At 38.2% G+C, this 16323-nt stretch overlaps 1 protein-coding gene across 1 annotated transcript in view; it reads left to right on the top strand.

Moving 5' to 3' along the window:
- LOC119776186 (potassium/sodium hyperpolarization-activated cyclic nucleotide-gated channel 4-like) overlaps window positions 1-16323 on the top strand; it is a gene marked incomplete at its 3' end in the record, with an annotated part of 78226 nt that overhangs the window by 20653 nt on the left and 41250 nt on the right. Inside the window, exon 2 of the mRNA XM_038274473.1 lies at window positions 7011-7434. Within this exon, the coding sequence (XP_038130401.1) occupies window positions 7011-7434 (424 nt within the window). The remainder of the gene's footprint in view (window positions 1-7010; window positions 7435-16323) is intronic.

Raw genomic sequence — 16323 nt, 5'->3', positions numbered from 1 at the left:
ACTCCGACGTCGAGGTGCTAACGTCTCTGTTAAACACTTTAAAAAACTCTGAAAATGGAATACGAAAGGGGGATTCTTGATTCTCGACGTCGGAGTACACAGAGTGAAGCGAAAAGACTACAACTGTGTAAACAGGCCCTATTTCCGTTTCCGGTGGCAGGGGAATATTGACTATTCTAACAGAACTCAATGGGATTTACAAAATGCTAAATAAAACACTACAGGAACGTTTTTTCTTTACGAAACTTTTTTTGGAACGTCATTGAACAGCGCTGACGACCCGGTGAGTAGCATATTTAAAAAAAGAACGTTTAAGGTTGTTTTAAGGACATTATCGGACATGCACAATGGAAGCCATTCTGAAGCAGCCATGCATGAGCCAAAAAGCAGAGACAGGACCAATTGTCAAAATTTTGGTGTCGATCATTCGATTTCATCCTGGACACTACAGAAAATGGGCTAAAAGTGTTAAAAACCGGAATTCTCCTTTAAGCTTAACATTGTGTATTTTATTTTTTTCCTTTATTTTTTTTCTCCTTCTTTCCCAGCTGTATTTATAGAAGGATGCTCCTCAGTATCAGGTTTCCAATGCATAATAAAACACAGTAAATGGATTCCAACCATGTTTGGTTGAACTGACCTCCATTAAGAGGTAAACCCACAGGACTGAAAGCAAGAAATCCTGACATTCTCTGTTCTTCCATACAAACATATAGGCACTCTTATATGCACACAAACATGTGCATGTGAGTCAGCAGGCAAACTATAAACACACATAAGCTGTGTCCCATTTCAGGAGATGCTTCCATGCAGGGCTGCATTAGAAGGTGGATTGAATTTCAGCGGTCGTTTCTTTTTTTTCAAAGCATGTATAGGACAGAAAAATATTTTACTTTTCCACAGAAATGTAAACAGCACAATAGAGCTCAGTTTCTGCAGTTTTGCAGCACCTGTTTCTAGACTATATCAAGCATCATGGATTTGTTTTTAGAGAGAGTAAAACAAACTCCAGCTGTTTTTTAGTTTTCTAAACTCAAATATGGAACTAATAATTTTATAACTAATGAAGATAATTTTAAAATGTTCTGATTTCACAGCTGTTATACTGTATCAGAAACTGTCAACTGTTCAATATGATTAAATTTAGTTCATTCCAGCTTATAAACATGATGCCAATTCAGTATGAATGTTTACATGATATACATGCTTTAACCATACACAGAAATGTAAATCAACCAAATACAACCTAATTGTATAGATCAATTCCAACTTAATTTAATAAATTTTAATAAGAACATAGCTAAAATGTAAAGGGTGACGGTGTCTCAAAGGGTAGGGGTTTCCCGTTGGACCCCACTAATGGACCTTAGTCATTGTCTTCTTGACTCAGAACCTTGCCTGCTGCTAGATTTGATGGCAGCCTCACTTCTGTCAGCCTGCCCCAGGGCAGTTGTGACTACAATCTAACTTACCACCAACTGTGTATAAATGAGAGAATTTAGGTTAAAGCTATTTGGGGTCCTTGGACTTGAATAATCACTATTTAAGTACAGACCATTTACAATTTAGTGTATAATAGCAATTGGTTAGAACTATTTTAATTGCATTTAGTCATTTATTTATTTATTGCATCCTGAACAAGCATATTTTGCAAATGGAAAGGAAGGAATCCTTTGTAATTTTAAAACCTACTTTTGAACCTCACTAGTATTAAAAGCAATGAGCATACGTACAAAAATCACAAGTGCACTGATTCAGGAGTACTTCCTATAATGAAGAAAAACTCCCTCTGTATATTTTGATTAAATTAAATGAATAAAGATTAAAGTAACATCAATGTCAAAGATAAAAAAGTCCCTGCAAGGAAGATAGGTCTTGCTACCCATGGTTTGTACAAAATCTTTTAAGAAAAACAGCTTTCATTTTTATCAAATAAGGTCAGGTATTTATCAACTAAAAAAATGTAAAACCACAAAATTGTAAATGAGAGAAAGGAGCAGATCTCATTCCTATGGACAGAAAACATACAAGACTATTTCAACACATTCATTATCAGACTTCATTATGCCAACAACATGACGTTACCATGATCTGTAATTTTAAGGTTCACTTACTGTTTCTTTGTGCCTTTTTTTAATGCAATGTTCTGTTTTACATATGTGGCCACATATGATTTTCCAGTTGGATGATTGAGAGTTTAAATCCCTGCAGCATGTTGGATGTTTTGCTTTCTGTCACCCACCGAACACTCATTCATTGTCCATATTATGCTTTTTCACTGCTTGATTTCTCTGTCGTAAATCACTTTGAAAATGCGGAGCGATTTATTCTTTCTAAATTCATTAGCACAAATGTATAACAGATAAAAAAGATAAATGTGATAAAATGCAGCCGTATCCCAATGAGTCACCACATAGTCAAAAAAATTAATTATCTTAGAAAATGAATTGTGTTGGATGTGAAACTGATATAGATTCATTTTAAGCATTTTCTTTCTGTTCATTTTGCTGATTAAGCTTCAAGCTAACGGAAAAACCAGATCCCTGACGAATGGTTCTTTTTTGATTATATTTTAATTTATGATATGTGACAGTAGTGGGGGAAGATTTTACAGCTTCAGATATCGCAATGAAGCAAAAATGACTTATGTCAAGAATTGGACTCTAAACATTATATGATGATCTGTCATTTATTTCACAGAAGTCAGGAAAAACAAAAATTCAGTATGTATAAAATGTCTTGACACGTGTTTGCATTTTTTCCTTTGAAATTGTACTTGTCCTCTAGGTTTTCAGACTTGATGTGAACAAACGCAGTGGTGCCAAGGTCTGTCTAAATATAACTGCACATGACAACACATTGGAACAGTGGATTCCCTCTCACTTTTAAGAATTCCAATTACTGTCAGTTTTCTCTTTTCATGCATATCTGTGTATGTGTGATTTGTGTGTGTGTGTTGTGTGTAGATGAGACTCAGATGGTTTTCAGTTCTTAATGTATGTTTAGACCATGTGTACCCTGTTCAGGGCAGGGGTTTTCTTGAAAACTTTCATCTAAGCACTTAAAAACTCCTGTTTTCGTGATACATTTTGTGCATAAAGGCCAATTACAAAAAACAAAAAACACTGGCCTTTAGCCTGTGTCAGGAATATAAGATTTTCATACTTAAATTAATGTTGAATTTTTGTTCATTTTTTTGGGAAACCTTAGTGGCTAGTGACACAAGCTGTATATGTTTTAGAATAATAGTTGTGAAACACATGCATGTTTAATGAAATAGTGTTCCATAAAAAAGGATTGCATCCAGTGTTAAAGAATCTTTAAAGATATACAAAGCTCTGAATCTTTAATATTTTCTATAAAATGTAGATTATGTATACTGTCTTGTTGAAGTATGTATGTATGTATACTTCTAACTTCATTTGCATGCAGTAAAGTCACACAAACAAACCTCGTTGTATTTCCTTTTAGAATTTGTACTACACTAAAATCTTTGCTAATTCTAGATCTAGATTTTTGCTGAAATGTAGAAAATCATTAATATCAGCCATTTTCTAAATTGGTCCTGCAGATTTTGCTTTAGGTCTGGACATTAAGGATTTTTTTTTACACATATATGCTAAATATTTTTTTTATTAAAAACCATTCCATTGAATTTCTTGCTATACATTAGAGAACATTGTACCACTGCAGGTGAATCATTGACCCAATCTTAAGGTTTTCTTCCATCCGTCTCAGTTGACTAAGGTGATGGTGACTATGGAGGTAGGGAGACTACCTTCGGGTGCTGTATACCTCTGGATCGTTTGTCATTTAACTTTGGTTCTCTGCCTTCTCCCTGCTGAGGAACCATTTCATTGTGAGGAAGTTTGTGTAAAGTTAGTCGTCTGCTGCAGACAGAGTTTCAAGGTTCTGAAGTTCTGTTTTATTCTGACAAAAGTATCTTCTTCCACATAGTTCCTCCACGCCGGATATGGCAAACTGCAAATGGGCCTCCTGGCTGTTTCTCTGTTTAATGTTCTTTTTGTCCTGCCTGTCAGTTTATTGTGGACAACACTTTCTTTGTACATTTTATTTTTGGATAATGGATTGAGCAATGTTCATATATTTCTTATTTTTTACTTTCCCTGTGTTTTTTCTTCATTTTCTTTTTACACAACTTTTTTTTCTTATCATGATTTTTTTTTATTATCATGCTTTTGTTTTCATTTTGTTTCAAGTGTAGTTTCAGTTCTGATTACCAATTATTTGATTTGTATTAAACATGATTTATTATCATTTTTGATGTATTCAGTGCTGACCTAAATTTCTTGCTCTTTGTTATGTTTTTTGTTGTTTTTTTTCTAGGCCATGTCCTTCCTGCTACCCCGCCTTTCCTCATTTTTATGTTCTCGGATGGATAACATGCCACAACAAGCATTTTCTGCTCCGTTTACAAGAAAAGAATAAAAGCGTATTTGCTTCTATCCCCCAACGTCTGCCTGAGCAGGAATTAGGGTCCTCATCTCCGAGCTACACTACTCAGTGACACTCTGATTATGTACAGCAGCGGTTCAATGGAAACCCCTGAGTTATTTACTTCAACACACTGAATGAACTGAAAAAAATCAATACACATCAGATGCACAGCAATGAAGGAGGAAAAAAAATGGGAAGCTTCCTCCTAGCTGTAGCTCCTTTCAGAGGAGATATATGTAGTACTGTATTTGCCTCTGGATACATATGTTGCATAGATCCTTTGTTTTTTTCTTTAAACTGTACTTAGTTTGTCATATTCATTTTGACAACAGATGTGTATTGCCTAGTTTAGATTGAAACAGAGCATCAGAGAAGATCAGTGAGCCGGTCTATTTTGTACACAGAATTTATCATATATCTTGATTTAATTACTAGTCCACTAGCAGCATTGCAAAAAGCTATTTATATTCTAACTTTCAGACACAGAAAACAGACAAGAGCATGAGTCTTATTTTAATTAGCATTTAGTCTTAAATCAAATTAGGATTTCTGTTTTATGGTCCAAATTCAAACACTTCTCATGCCCACCCACATTGAACTACTGCTGGTGGAATACAAATAGGGAGTCAGAAGTAATACACTGTGAGCCACTCAACCAGTTTTTCATTATTATGCCATGGACTGTACGTATAAACAAGTAAACAATGGTGACATTAATAAAAGGAGAGTAATTTAGTAGCTGTCAGTAGTTTAACCACATACTATCAGTTTTTGTCCAGTAGAATGGCAGCAGTACGTGTATGACAGTAGTATCATATTTAATGTACATTTTTGCACTTTGTAACTGTAGCAATATTTAAATAACATCTATAACAAATGCTAAAATATACACATTTCATGAATGGGTGCAGTAGAAGTATTCAGTAATAATGGAAGGATACATTAGATTAACTCATGAAGAACAGCTTCCAATGTTTATACACAGGCAATTCTTAAAAGTGTGAGGTAGAGTCCTGCACGGGTCGAGTTTTACCAACCCGCACCTGCCCGAACCCGTTAGGATGACTACCGAACCCAACCCGTCACCCGCGGATATCTTCAATTCAAATCCGAACCTGACCCGACCCGTTGTTATTTAACCCGCAACCCGACCCGTTAACACATCAAGTAATAGGCTATAGTACGCTGCGCTGCAGAACAGCGCCATTAACACTGCAGCAGACGTGTATACACTGACTGTGGCCTTTTTGGAGGGAAGCCCACACTGCCGGCAGGGCTTTAAGCTACAACAAGGGTGACCCCAGTGCCTGATTAATATAAAATTTCTGATGTCCATAACAACACACACGCATAAAAAAAAAAATCACCAACTACCCGCCCGCACTAAAAAAACATCCGCCCGACCCCGCGTACCCGTTTATTATTATTTATGTATTTTTCACCCGCAAAAGAGCATTTTAGCGGGTGACCCGTCGGGGACCCGCGGGTACCCGACCCGTTGCAGGACTCTAGTGTGAGGTGTGTTTTACTTCACAATGCAAATCCAGCTACTAAAAGTACTTTGAGGCATGACTCTACAACATCTCTGAACATCATGAGGCAGAAATTGTTTCCCATTTATTCAAAACTACCACTCAGTGTTACAGGAATCTGGGCGGGCAGGACTCAAATGACAACTTAAGAGTGTCCAAAATTCTGTAGTTTAATGACAGTCTTAAGATCGATGCACTGAGAAACAGTCAAGAGGGGAGAGGTAACAAAACACACTGTGAAGAGGCAGAGTGCAAAAAAAGTTTTAAAAAAAAATTCAAGAGAGGCTAGAAAGCTTGGAAAAAGGGGCTGGGAAGCTTGCTGGAAGAAACAAAGATGGACTGACATGGGAGTAAGGGAACAGACTGCTTAAATGCGCAGGAGGAGATGATTGAGGGCAGGTGTGTTCAATCAGGCTGGCTTTGGTAGCAGCAGAGGTGGGGCAAAACAAAGCTGTCATGTCACACTCAGATCTGATGGAGACTATTTGTTAATTGTCAGTTTTCAAAGTTGCCATAGATTAACAATTGGATTCTGGTCGTTGGTTTGACTGGGCTATTTAATCACACACAGATACCTTGTCCCAAACCATAATTATGTTTTCATTTGAACTATGGCTTCATACTGTCTCAGGTTCTTGTAAGAGGGGGAACCTCCTTTATTGTCCTAAATCTTTTGCAGCTTGGTTATTTCTAGGAATGTCCTGTATTTTCTCATTACATTTTTCCATCAGCTGACCTTTGCAACTCTTTTACTGTAATTTTGTATAAGGATAACAGAGACAGCCAACAAATGCACACTATTGTGTCCTCATAAATGCAACTTAAAAAGCAACAGTATGAAAATTATTTTTAATGAGTTTGGTTGTAAACCCTTGCAAACAAGGAAAAATCTTTAATTTATATGTGCATTACTGTTTATATTGTTCTACATGCAGGGAAGATTTTGTGTTTAGGTTAAACTTTGGTATCGTTTGTCTTCAGTAATCCTTATGTATTCCTGTTTTGTCTTTCTGATTCAAGGTTTTACTGGGACTTGACCATGTTACTGCTGATGGTCGGCAACCTCATCATCATCCCTGTGGGCATCACCTTTTTCAAGGATGAGCACACACCCCCCTGGATCGTTTTTAATGTCGTCTCAGATACATTCTTCCTCATGGACCTTGTTCTCAACTTCAGGACAGGCATTGTCAAAGAAGACAACACAGAGATCATCCTGGATCCTCAGGAGATCAAAATCAAATACTTACGGAGCTGGTTTGTGGTGGATTTCATATCCTCCATCCCTGTGGACTACATTTTCCTTATAGTAGAGACGCGCATTGACTCAGATTTCTACAAGACAGCACGAGCTTTGAGGATTGTACGCTTTACAAAGATCCTCAGTTTGCTACGACTCCTGCGACTGTCTCGACTCATTCGTTATATCCACCAGTGGGAAGAGGTAGGAAAGTTACTCACATTTTGTTAGTCTTGTTGTTAACTATTACCCTGTTGCATTTTTTAAGTTAATGTCAAATGGTTTAAACTGTCTTTTGGAAATCTTTTGTCTCCATGAATCTTTAAGGGTAAGCTTAACACAATGAAGATAATACAATAAATAAGAATGAAGCACCCATATTTTAATTAATTTGTTCAAGGTTGCCAAGTTTTACTTTCTAAATTGAAATGTGTTTTAACTAATATTCCTATCATGCGGTGCTCCTGCTGGCACTTTTGGTGTATTCCCCTCTATATCGTCCCCCTATAGGTAAATATGGAAAGAAATTCTTCTGATTGCAGCCCCCGTTTAAAGGGGTGAAGAGACTCTTATGCTGTAAGCAAGTCACCGATAAGTTGATGAAGCTGGGATGTTGATTAGCATTTTACCTCCATGTGCCCATCCTGAGAGCAGTGGGACCACAGACCCCAGAGAGGCAGTGCTGCAGTTCAAGGACGATTATAATTGCAGCAATAATTACAAAAGTTCCCTCTGCTGTCTTTGAATGGATTGTTGTTTATACTCCTAGGTAAAGGGTGGAAAGCAAATTGTCAGAATCACAGTCTGAAGTCAGCACCAGAGGACTCGATTACATGATTTCATTTGACAATAAAGAAAATCTTTGAAGTACTAGATCATAATGTTAGTGGTTATTGGAACTGTGATAGGGATGGGGATGTTCTGAGTGGTGACTTACAGGTGCTGGTCATAAAATTAGAATATCATGAAAAAGTAGATTGATTTCAGTAATTCCATTTAAAAAGTGAAACTTGTATATTATATTCATACATTACATACAAACTCATATATTTCAGATGTTTATTTTGTTTAATTTTGATGATTACAAATGACAACAAATGAAAATCTCAAATTCATCATATCAGAAAATTAGAATATTGTGAAAAGGTTCAAAATTGATGGCCCCTGGTGCCACACTCTAATCAGCTAATTAACTCAAACCACCTGCAAAAGCCTTTAAATGGTCTTTCAGTCTAGTTCTATAGGCTACACAATCATGGGGAAGACTGCTGACTTGACAGTTGTCCAAAAGACGACCATCGACACCTTGCACAAGGAGGGCAAGACACAAAAGGTCATCGCTAAAGAGGCTGGCTGTTCACAGAGCTCAGTGTCCAAGCACATTAATAGAGAGGCGAAGGGAAGGAAAAGATGTGGTCGAAAAAAGTGTACAAGCAAGAGAGATAACCGCACCCTGGAGAGGATTGTGAAACAAAACCCATTCAAAAATGTGGGGGAGATTCACAAAGAGTGGACTGCAGCTGGAGTGAGTGCTTCAAGAACCACCACACACAGACGTATGAAAGACATGGGTTTCTGCTGTCGCATTCCTTGTGTCAAGCCACTCTTGAACCACAGACAGCGTCAGAAGCGTCTTGCCTGGGCTAAAGAGAAACAGGACTGGACTGCTGGTGAGTGGTCCAAAGTCATGTTCTCTGATGAAAGTAAATTTTGCATTTCCTTTGGAAATCAAGGTCCCAGAGTCTGGAGGAAAAGAAGAGAGGCACTTCATCCACGTTGCTTGAAGTCCAGTGTAAAGTTTCCACAGTCAGTGATGGTTTGGGGTGCCATGTCATCTGCTGGTGTTGGTCCATTGTGTTTTCTGAGGTCCAGGGTCAACGCAGCCACATACCAGGAAGTTTTAGAGCACTTCATGCTTCCTGCAGCTGACCAACTTTTTGGAGATGCAGATTTCATTTTCCAACAGGACTTGGCACCTGCACACAGTGCCAAAGCTACCAGTACCTGGTTGAAGGACCATGGTATCCCTGTTCTTAATTGGCCAGCAAACTCTCCTGACCTTAACCCCATAGATTTTCTATGGTATTGTGAAGAAGAAGATGCAATACACCAGACCCAACAATTCAGAAGAGCTAAAAGCCACTATTAGAGCAACCTGGGCTATCATAACACCTGAGCCGTGCCACAGACTGATCGACTCCATGCCACGCCGCATTGCTGCAGTAATACAGGCCAAAGGAGGCCCAACTAAATACTGAGTGCTGTACATGCTCATACTTTTCATGTTCATACTTTTCAGTTGGCCAACATTTCTATAAATCCTTTGTTTTTATTGGTCTTCAGTAATATTCTAATTTTCTGATATGATGAATTTGAGATTTTCATTTGTTGTCATTTGTAATCATCAAAATTAAACAAAATAAACATCTGAAATATATGAGTTTGTATGTAATGTATGAATATAATATACAAGTTTCACTTTTTAAATGGAATTACTGAAATCAATCTACTTTTTCATGATATTCTAATTTTATGACCAGCACCTGTATGGCTTGATCTTAAAAGATTTTTGCACATGCAGTGTGAGTGGGTGTGTTGCGAGTTATCTACAAAGATTGCTTATGCAAATAGTAAGGGCTCTGTCACATCTTGCTGATTTTGCCAGCGTATGCCTGGCGTCCCACAATCTCCTAAAACGCCGGCATATGCTGAACTTTCTATGTATTTTTTCAATTTTGTGTCGTATACATAGCATATTCATAATGAGTCCAGTACTTATGTCCAACGACAGCCTAACTTATGCATAACGCACGGCAGCGTAATGCTTTTTTCTTTTTAAACAGTGTCCTGTGGCTATAAGAATAATTGTCTTGATGCCAAAAAGAACCCAACAGATTTTGCTTTCAAAAGTGGAGCAATATGGCTTTTTCCATAGTGTTCTGCTTGATTTATGCATATAAATAGATTTATTATAATTCATGCAGGGAGTATTACAGATTATATGGACATTGCAATGGGAAAAGATGAAAGAAAGAGGAGATAAATGGGAGACAATGATAAAACGTCCGCAGTCTGCTTCATCACCTGCAAAGAGAGATGTAAAAAGTTCAGCAAAAACCAACGGATATAGTATAACAGATACGATAAATTAGCACCTTGATACTATTGCTGAAGTATAAGTAGTATTATTTAATCTTACATGTATACTGTGGTAGCTGAAGATAAGAATATGGGCTTTCTGTATGTAAGTGAATCTCTAAGTACCTGGAACTAAGCACCTGTAGTTTCTTGTGAGAGTGCACTTGTGCATGTAAAGTTTATCCAAAGGAAAAATGCTCAATATTGGTTGTGGAGAGCCAAAGAACCGCCCCCCCCAGAGCGCCTGGCAAGTGCTGGGGGACCCAAAACCCCAAGGAAATCCCCCATTTGCCACACTGCCTGAGCCCCCAGGAGCCACGAGGAAGAGCTTGCGGGCTCCGCCAGCAGCCATCCACCCTAAAGTGGAACCTGCCCAGGCCCTGCGAAGCTAGCCTGGGTGCCATTCCGAACTTAGTCCCGCCCACAACGTTTGAGTTCGGGAAATTCAGTCTGGCATTGCTCAGTAGTAGCGCGAGTATGCTCGCACAATATCTGGCGGGCCAATCAAATTGTCAGGGCGGGCTTTATACGATGATGGACAGATGATCAACAGTAACATAATCAACCACGTGACCAAAGCACGCATGGGTGACAACAACAATGGCTGCCGCTGGAGAGTTGAGGTGTGTAGATTCTGCTATTAGGTCTGTTCTAGAAGATATCGACAGCAAATTAATTTTAAAAGAGGAACAGAGAAACGCGATCAAGGCTCATCTTTTTCTAGGCATGCAACTGCACACTTTGATTTTTGTGGACAACAACTATGCCTCGCTTAACATACGTCACGCACTCCGTTGCTCTTATTGGTTGTAGGTCTATCCAATTGAGTGCAGAGGCCTTTTTTTTCCTGGTTCGTTCGAAACACGCCCCATAATCACAGCTCTATGGAGCAGTATCAGACTCATATTCTGACTAGAATTGAGTAGGACTAAGTCAGACTACTGCGAAGCAGCCGCCAGAAATAAACCAACAGTGAGCATCCACCCCCAAACACCGAGCACCAACAAATGCAACGGCGGGCCAAAGCACCAACCAGTAGAGGGGGGCAGGATGGGGGAATGGGCTCCTTATTTATTTATTTATTCGTTTATTTGATAGGGACAAGTATGTTTCATGCATCATGTCACACACTACAACATTTTAGCTAAGGCTAATTCTCAATGTCTGTCCCCAGTTAGGCTTTTACACAAACACAGTGACTGTACACAAGAACAACAGAGCAAATTACACATTAAAACATCACAGAAATAAAATCAGGTCAGTTAGGTTATTAATGTTCACACGACTGACCTCTCAATAAAAAGTCTTTAAGTTTATGTTTAAAAAGGACCCAGTTTGACTCTCCCTTCAGTGCTGCAGGTAATGTGTTCCATGTTTTGGTGCCTTGTACAATGAAAGCTGATTGACCGAAAGAGGTTTTGCGTCTGGGAACTTGACAGTTTCCACTGTGGGCTCCTCTTGTGACTGAGCCCACAGCTCTGAGAGGAACTACACAGTCACTCAAAACCTTAGGGGCCTTATCATGCAAGCATTTATATACCAGTTTTAACTGAGCAAATTTCACAAAGTTTTCGAAATTCTCAAGTCTCTTACTTAGCAGAGACTTGAGATGTTCTTGGGAGAGGGAGCAGTTCAGACTCAAACCTGACAATTAAGCAGAAAAAAACATACACAGTCTCAATCACGGCTCCCCACCTTAGTGCCCCCACCTGCAACATACAGACTCTTCAAGCAAAAAAAAAAGAAAGAAAACGGCGTAAGAACAATCACACATAACACTCACATCCAATAATCCCAGGACCAAGGAACCGGCAGTGATGGTGCCCGGTCCCGTGATCACCTGATGACCCAGTAGGTGAACTTTGAAATCTGAATGGGCCGCCACAATCCAACCCATCTAGTTCCCCGACTCCCCATCCTGCACCCAGACCAGCACAAGCCCCCTGCGGACGGGGCCAACATTTCACATACGGGCCATCCAACCCTACCAAAGGGGATGCCCGGCACAGTCACCACCAACCACAGCAAATGTCTTTACTGTTAAATCTCACCACATCATCTCTGTAATAAGTGTGGACAAAAACATTACTTTATAAAAGAAAAACCCACAATGGTAACAGAAATAACTAGAATCTGACAAAAGCATCATGAAATAACATTCTATGAAAATAAACAAATGAAATTCAGTCATTGCTTTTTAACCATGATTCAACAGAATGATTTTAAAAACTGAACTCATGAAACAAGTCCTGTAACAAACTGGTGGTACCCTTGACTTAGTATTTTGTTGCCCAAACTTTTGTGGCAATCACTGCATCAAATCATTCCTCTCAGCAGGTATTTTTGCACTCTATTCATGAGCAAAACTGCTCCAGTCTTCTCAGATTTCGAGGCCAAGTTTTCCAGACAGCATGTTTCACCTCCTTTCAAAGATGCACGGTAGGATTTAGGTCAGGGCGCTTAAAGGGTTACTTCAGGATAGTCCAATGTTTTTCTCTTGCCACATAGTCCAGAGTTTCCCAATTTTATTCTTGTATGTTTTTATCTGTGTGTTTATGGTCATTTACCTGTTGCAAGACCCATGACACATTACTCTCTAGAATCCCTTGATAGGGTTTTTTGTAGGCTGGGGAGATTTAAGACAGCCTGTGTAAGATGAAGTAAGTAACTAAAGAATATAATAAAGCCTCCTCCATGTCTCATAATAAGGAGAGTGTTCATTTCCTGATAGGCTTCCTTTTTCATCTGTGAACATAGAGCTGATGTGTCTTGGCAAAAAGTTCCCTTTTCGTCCCATCTGTCCATTATCACAATCTCCCTGAAGCTTTGCTGCCTGTTAACATGTAGTTTCCAGTCTTACTTTTTTTATGATTTGTTTTCAACAACGTTGTCCTTCTTGCTTGTGTCCCATTAAAGGACATATTGTAGGTTAAAGACCCACTTTTATCATAATTGCAAAAATATGTGAAGAATTAGTTTTTTTAATCAGAATTTACTTATATATGAACTATCTAAGCTTCTTGGGTTGTTTCTGTGAAAAATGTTTACTTCCATATTTAATACGGTCACGGAAGTGATATAACATGGGCTAGTCTGCTTAGCTTACCAGCAGTAAACAATGGATACCAATGCTAAACAATTAATTGGATTAATCTTGATGAATCGATTATTGAAATAATCTCTAAAACATGCCTTTAACTGACAGAGCAATCAACTATAGTAATAATTATACCAAAATTGTGGAAAAAATATGTAAACATTTTTCATTTAAGAAAAAAAACCTTTTCGTCTGTCAATATGTTTGTTTAAACCCCCTCAAGTGGAAAAGTTTTAGTTTCACCTGGTTTAAGTTCATAACACGTCTTCTTTAAGTCATGGGGGGAGTGTTGGACTAGTGGTTAGAGCAGTGTGCTTGTGCTCTGAGAAGGTTGCAAGTACCCGGTTCGATCCCCACAGCCTGCACTCTGGGTCAAGACCCCTAACCCTACACTGCTCCCCGGGCGCCGCACAATGGCAGCCCACTGCTCCCCAAGGGGATGCATTAAATGCAGAGGTAAATTTGTCCAGTGTTACATCAATAAAGTTCAAGTGTTATTAATCATTTATTATTAGGAAACCTTTGGATGTCCGATTATTAATTGATTAATCCGAAAGATAATCAACAGATTAATTGATTTGCAAAATAATTGTCAGTAACAGCCCTAACTACAACCCTATAGTTATGAGCCTGTTGTACACCTGAAAGAGCAGAGAGAGACCAGGGAGAGAATTAATGGCCAAAGGAGACAGAATGAGTTGTGGTGTGAGAGCATTCGAGAGTAGAGCAAGTGTCATGGTTTAGAGACCAGTGTTAGCTTGTGTGCTAACATCCCGATTTCATTCTGAAAGTATTTGCGTTGCTGGTCAAAATACAATTAGTAACTTCAGTAGATTGTATTGATTTTAATTACCTCATTGCAGTATTGGAAAAGTAATAGTAATAGTGTGACACATTGTCCTCAGAGGCAATTTCTCTGTGATAGTTTTGTCCAGCAGCATCCTACTATTTTTCTACACTACAGATGTTATTCTGAGAGATTTTTTTGCATGGTCTGGTTTCAAAACTTGAAAACAGATCATCACACAAAATCTTGTGTGGTAAGCAGTACAAAGCACCAGCTGCAGTTTGGATTTTGTCAAAAATGTTACCTGCAAAATCCACTTTGGCTCAAGCCATTATAAATGGTGCGATCTGACACTGATGTTCCTGGGCTCGAAGTCCACCTTTAATCCCCTTAAAGGTTTTTCTGTGCTCTTTATGTTTCCATTCAGCAAATTGTACCAACTTTGCTTGGTCACAACAGCCTTGACCTTGAAATGAAACATGCAATGATCCATCAATTAAATGGTCATAAATCCTAGCAGTGTGAGCAGACTAAGAATGGAGCTGTAGGTAGAAGTTCTGTTTCATAGTGTTTAAAGTTGACCTGCATGCAATTATGCAGTACAATCACATCAAAATTTTACCCCTCAGTGTAACAGGAGTTTTTTCATTGTGCAGTGCATGCCATGACTTCCAGCCTCATCCCTGCCCCAACTGCCCAACTATGCCCTACACACTTAACAGCTTCCATTCTATTTGCTGATCTTTTATTTATCCTTTTATGTAACACAAAACAATTCTTAAATTAATTGTTGAGTGTAATACTGAGCTAGGGCTCATCCTATAAGTGTTGTTAGAATAAAGCTTTCAGAATAAATCACTTTCAGACATAACACTGATGGGTATAGATTAAGTGATTACATTGCCAGTGTCTTGTAGATTAGGACCTATTCAAAGCTACAAACATGACAGCCTAATAACTCTGTGCTTACCTGCATTCTGATCAGATTCACACATTGATCACCAACCCCCAATATGCTGTCTTTTAGGGTATTTTCCCTCCTATTCAATGATCAATTGCAAAATAAAATGACAATTTAACCAAAAAGTTAATCATAGACCGAGTTGCAGTCATAATGCAACTTGCAGACACCAAAAACATGCAAGGATAAAAAAAGAAATCATTAAACAGCTGACATTTACCAGTTTTGTTAATGTCAAGTTTTTAATTTTTTCACCTATTTTTTGTGAGTATGTGTGTGACACTGTTAAAGCTACATTGTGTTATAATTACAGGAATATATTGACTGTAATGTATTATATTATACAAAAAACGAACCGCTGGACTTTGTTTTCCAAGTTTTAAGACTTTTAGCTTCCCTTCCAGGAATCTTTTTCATATTATGTATACTGTAAGTATTTTTTTTTATCATCAACAGAAAGTCTCAACCTTTATGTTTGTGTTACCCTATAAATCGCTATTTATGACAAAATGGTAATAGGCCGCGATTTATGGAGGCAGACATCTTTGCACTATGGCAACACAGAGCTGACAAAGTAGTTACCATTAGATGTCAATGAAAATTACACACCTTAGCCTTAAAGCTGATGTTGCGATATTGTTTTGGACATATCTAAACATGCTTGTTCAATGCTAAGGTATTTAAATTAAGAGTATTTGTTAACACCCAGCTTTCTTCTAAACTGAGTGTGAAGAATCTTTAAAGCCAGTTTTCTGCTTAATTTTATTTGCAGAGTGCGTCCATTTAAATTTTCATATTTTCCTCAACATTTTTTTTTATTTTTTAGTTTAACAAGTTTGAAATTGTTGGAAAAAGACTCTTTCAAGATCTATGCAGGACTCGAGGCTTGCCTGGTTGGATTTGTTCTTGGATTTGAGACAAGCTGCCACATATAATTAACAATGCACCTTGCATATCTAAAAAGTACTAAAAACAGAAGTTAAACAAAACAAAAAAAGCAAAAAGGTTAAAGTTAGATATAAAAGATTTTATAAAACTTGGGATTCTTTTTTCTCTGCTCATTGAAATAAACCAACTTTCCTCAACAGCCACTTGGCCTAATGTACTGCA

The sequence above is a fragment of the Cyprinodon tularosa genome, unplaced genomic scaffold (genome assembly GCF_016077235.1).
Source record: "Cyprinodon tularosa strain WSP-4 unplaced genomic scaffold, ASM1607723v1 ctg1200, whole genome shotgun sequence".
Lineage (NCBI taxonomy): Eukaryota > Metazoa > Chordata > Actinopteri > Cyprinodontiformes > Cyprinodontidae > Cyprinodon > Cyprinodon tularosa.
Note: the sequence above shows the minus strand (reverse complement) of the source record. Positions and strands in the feature narration are given on the sequence as shown.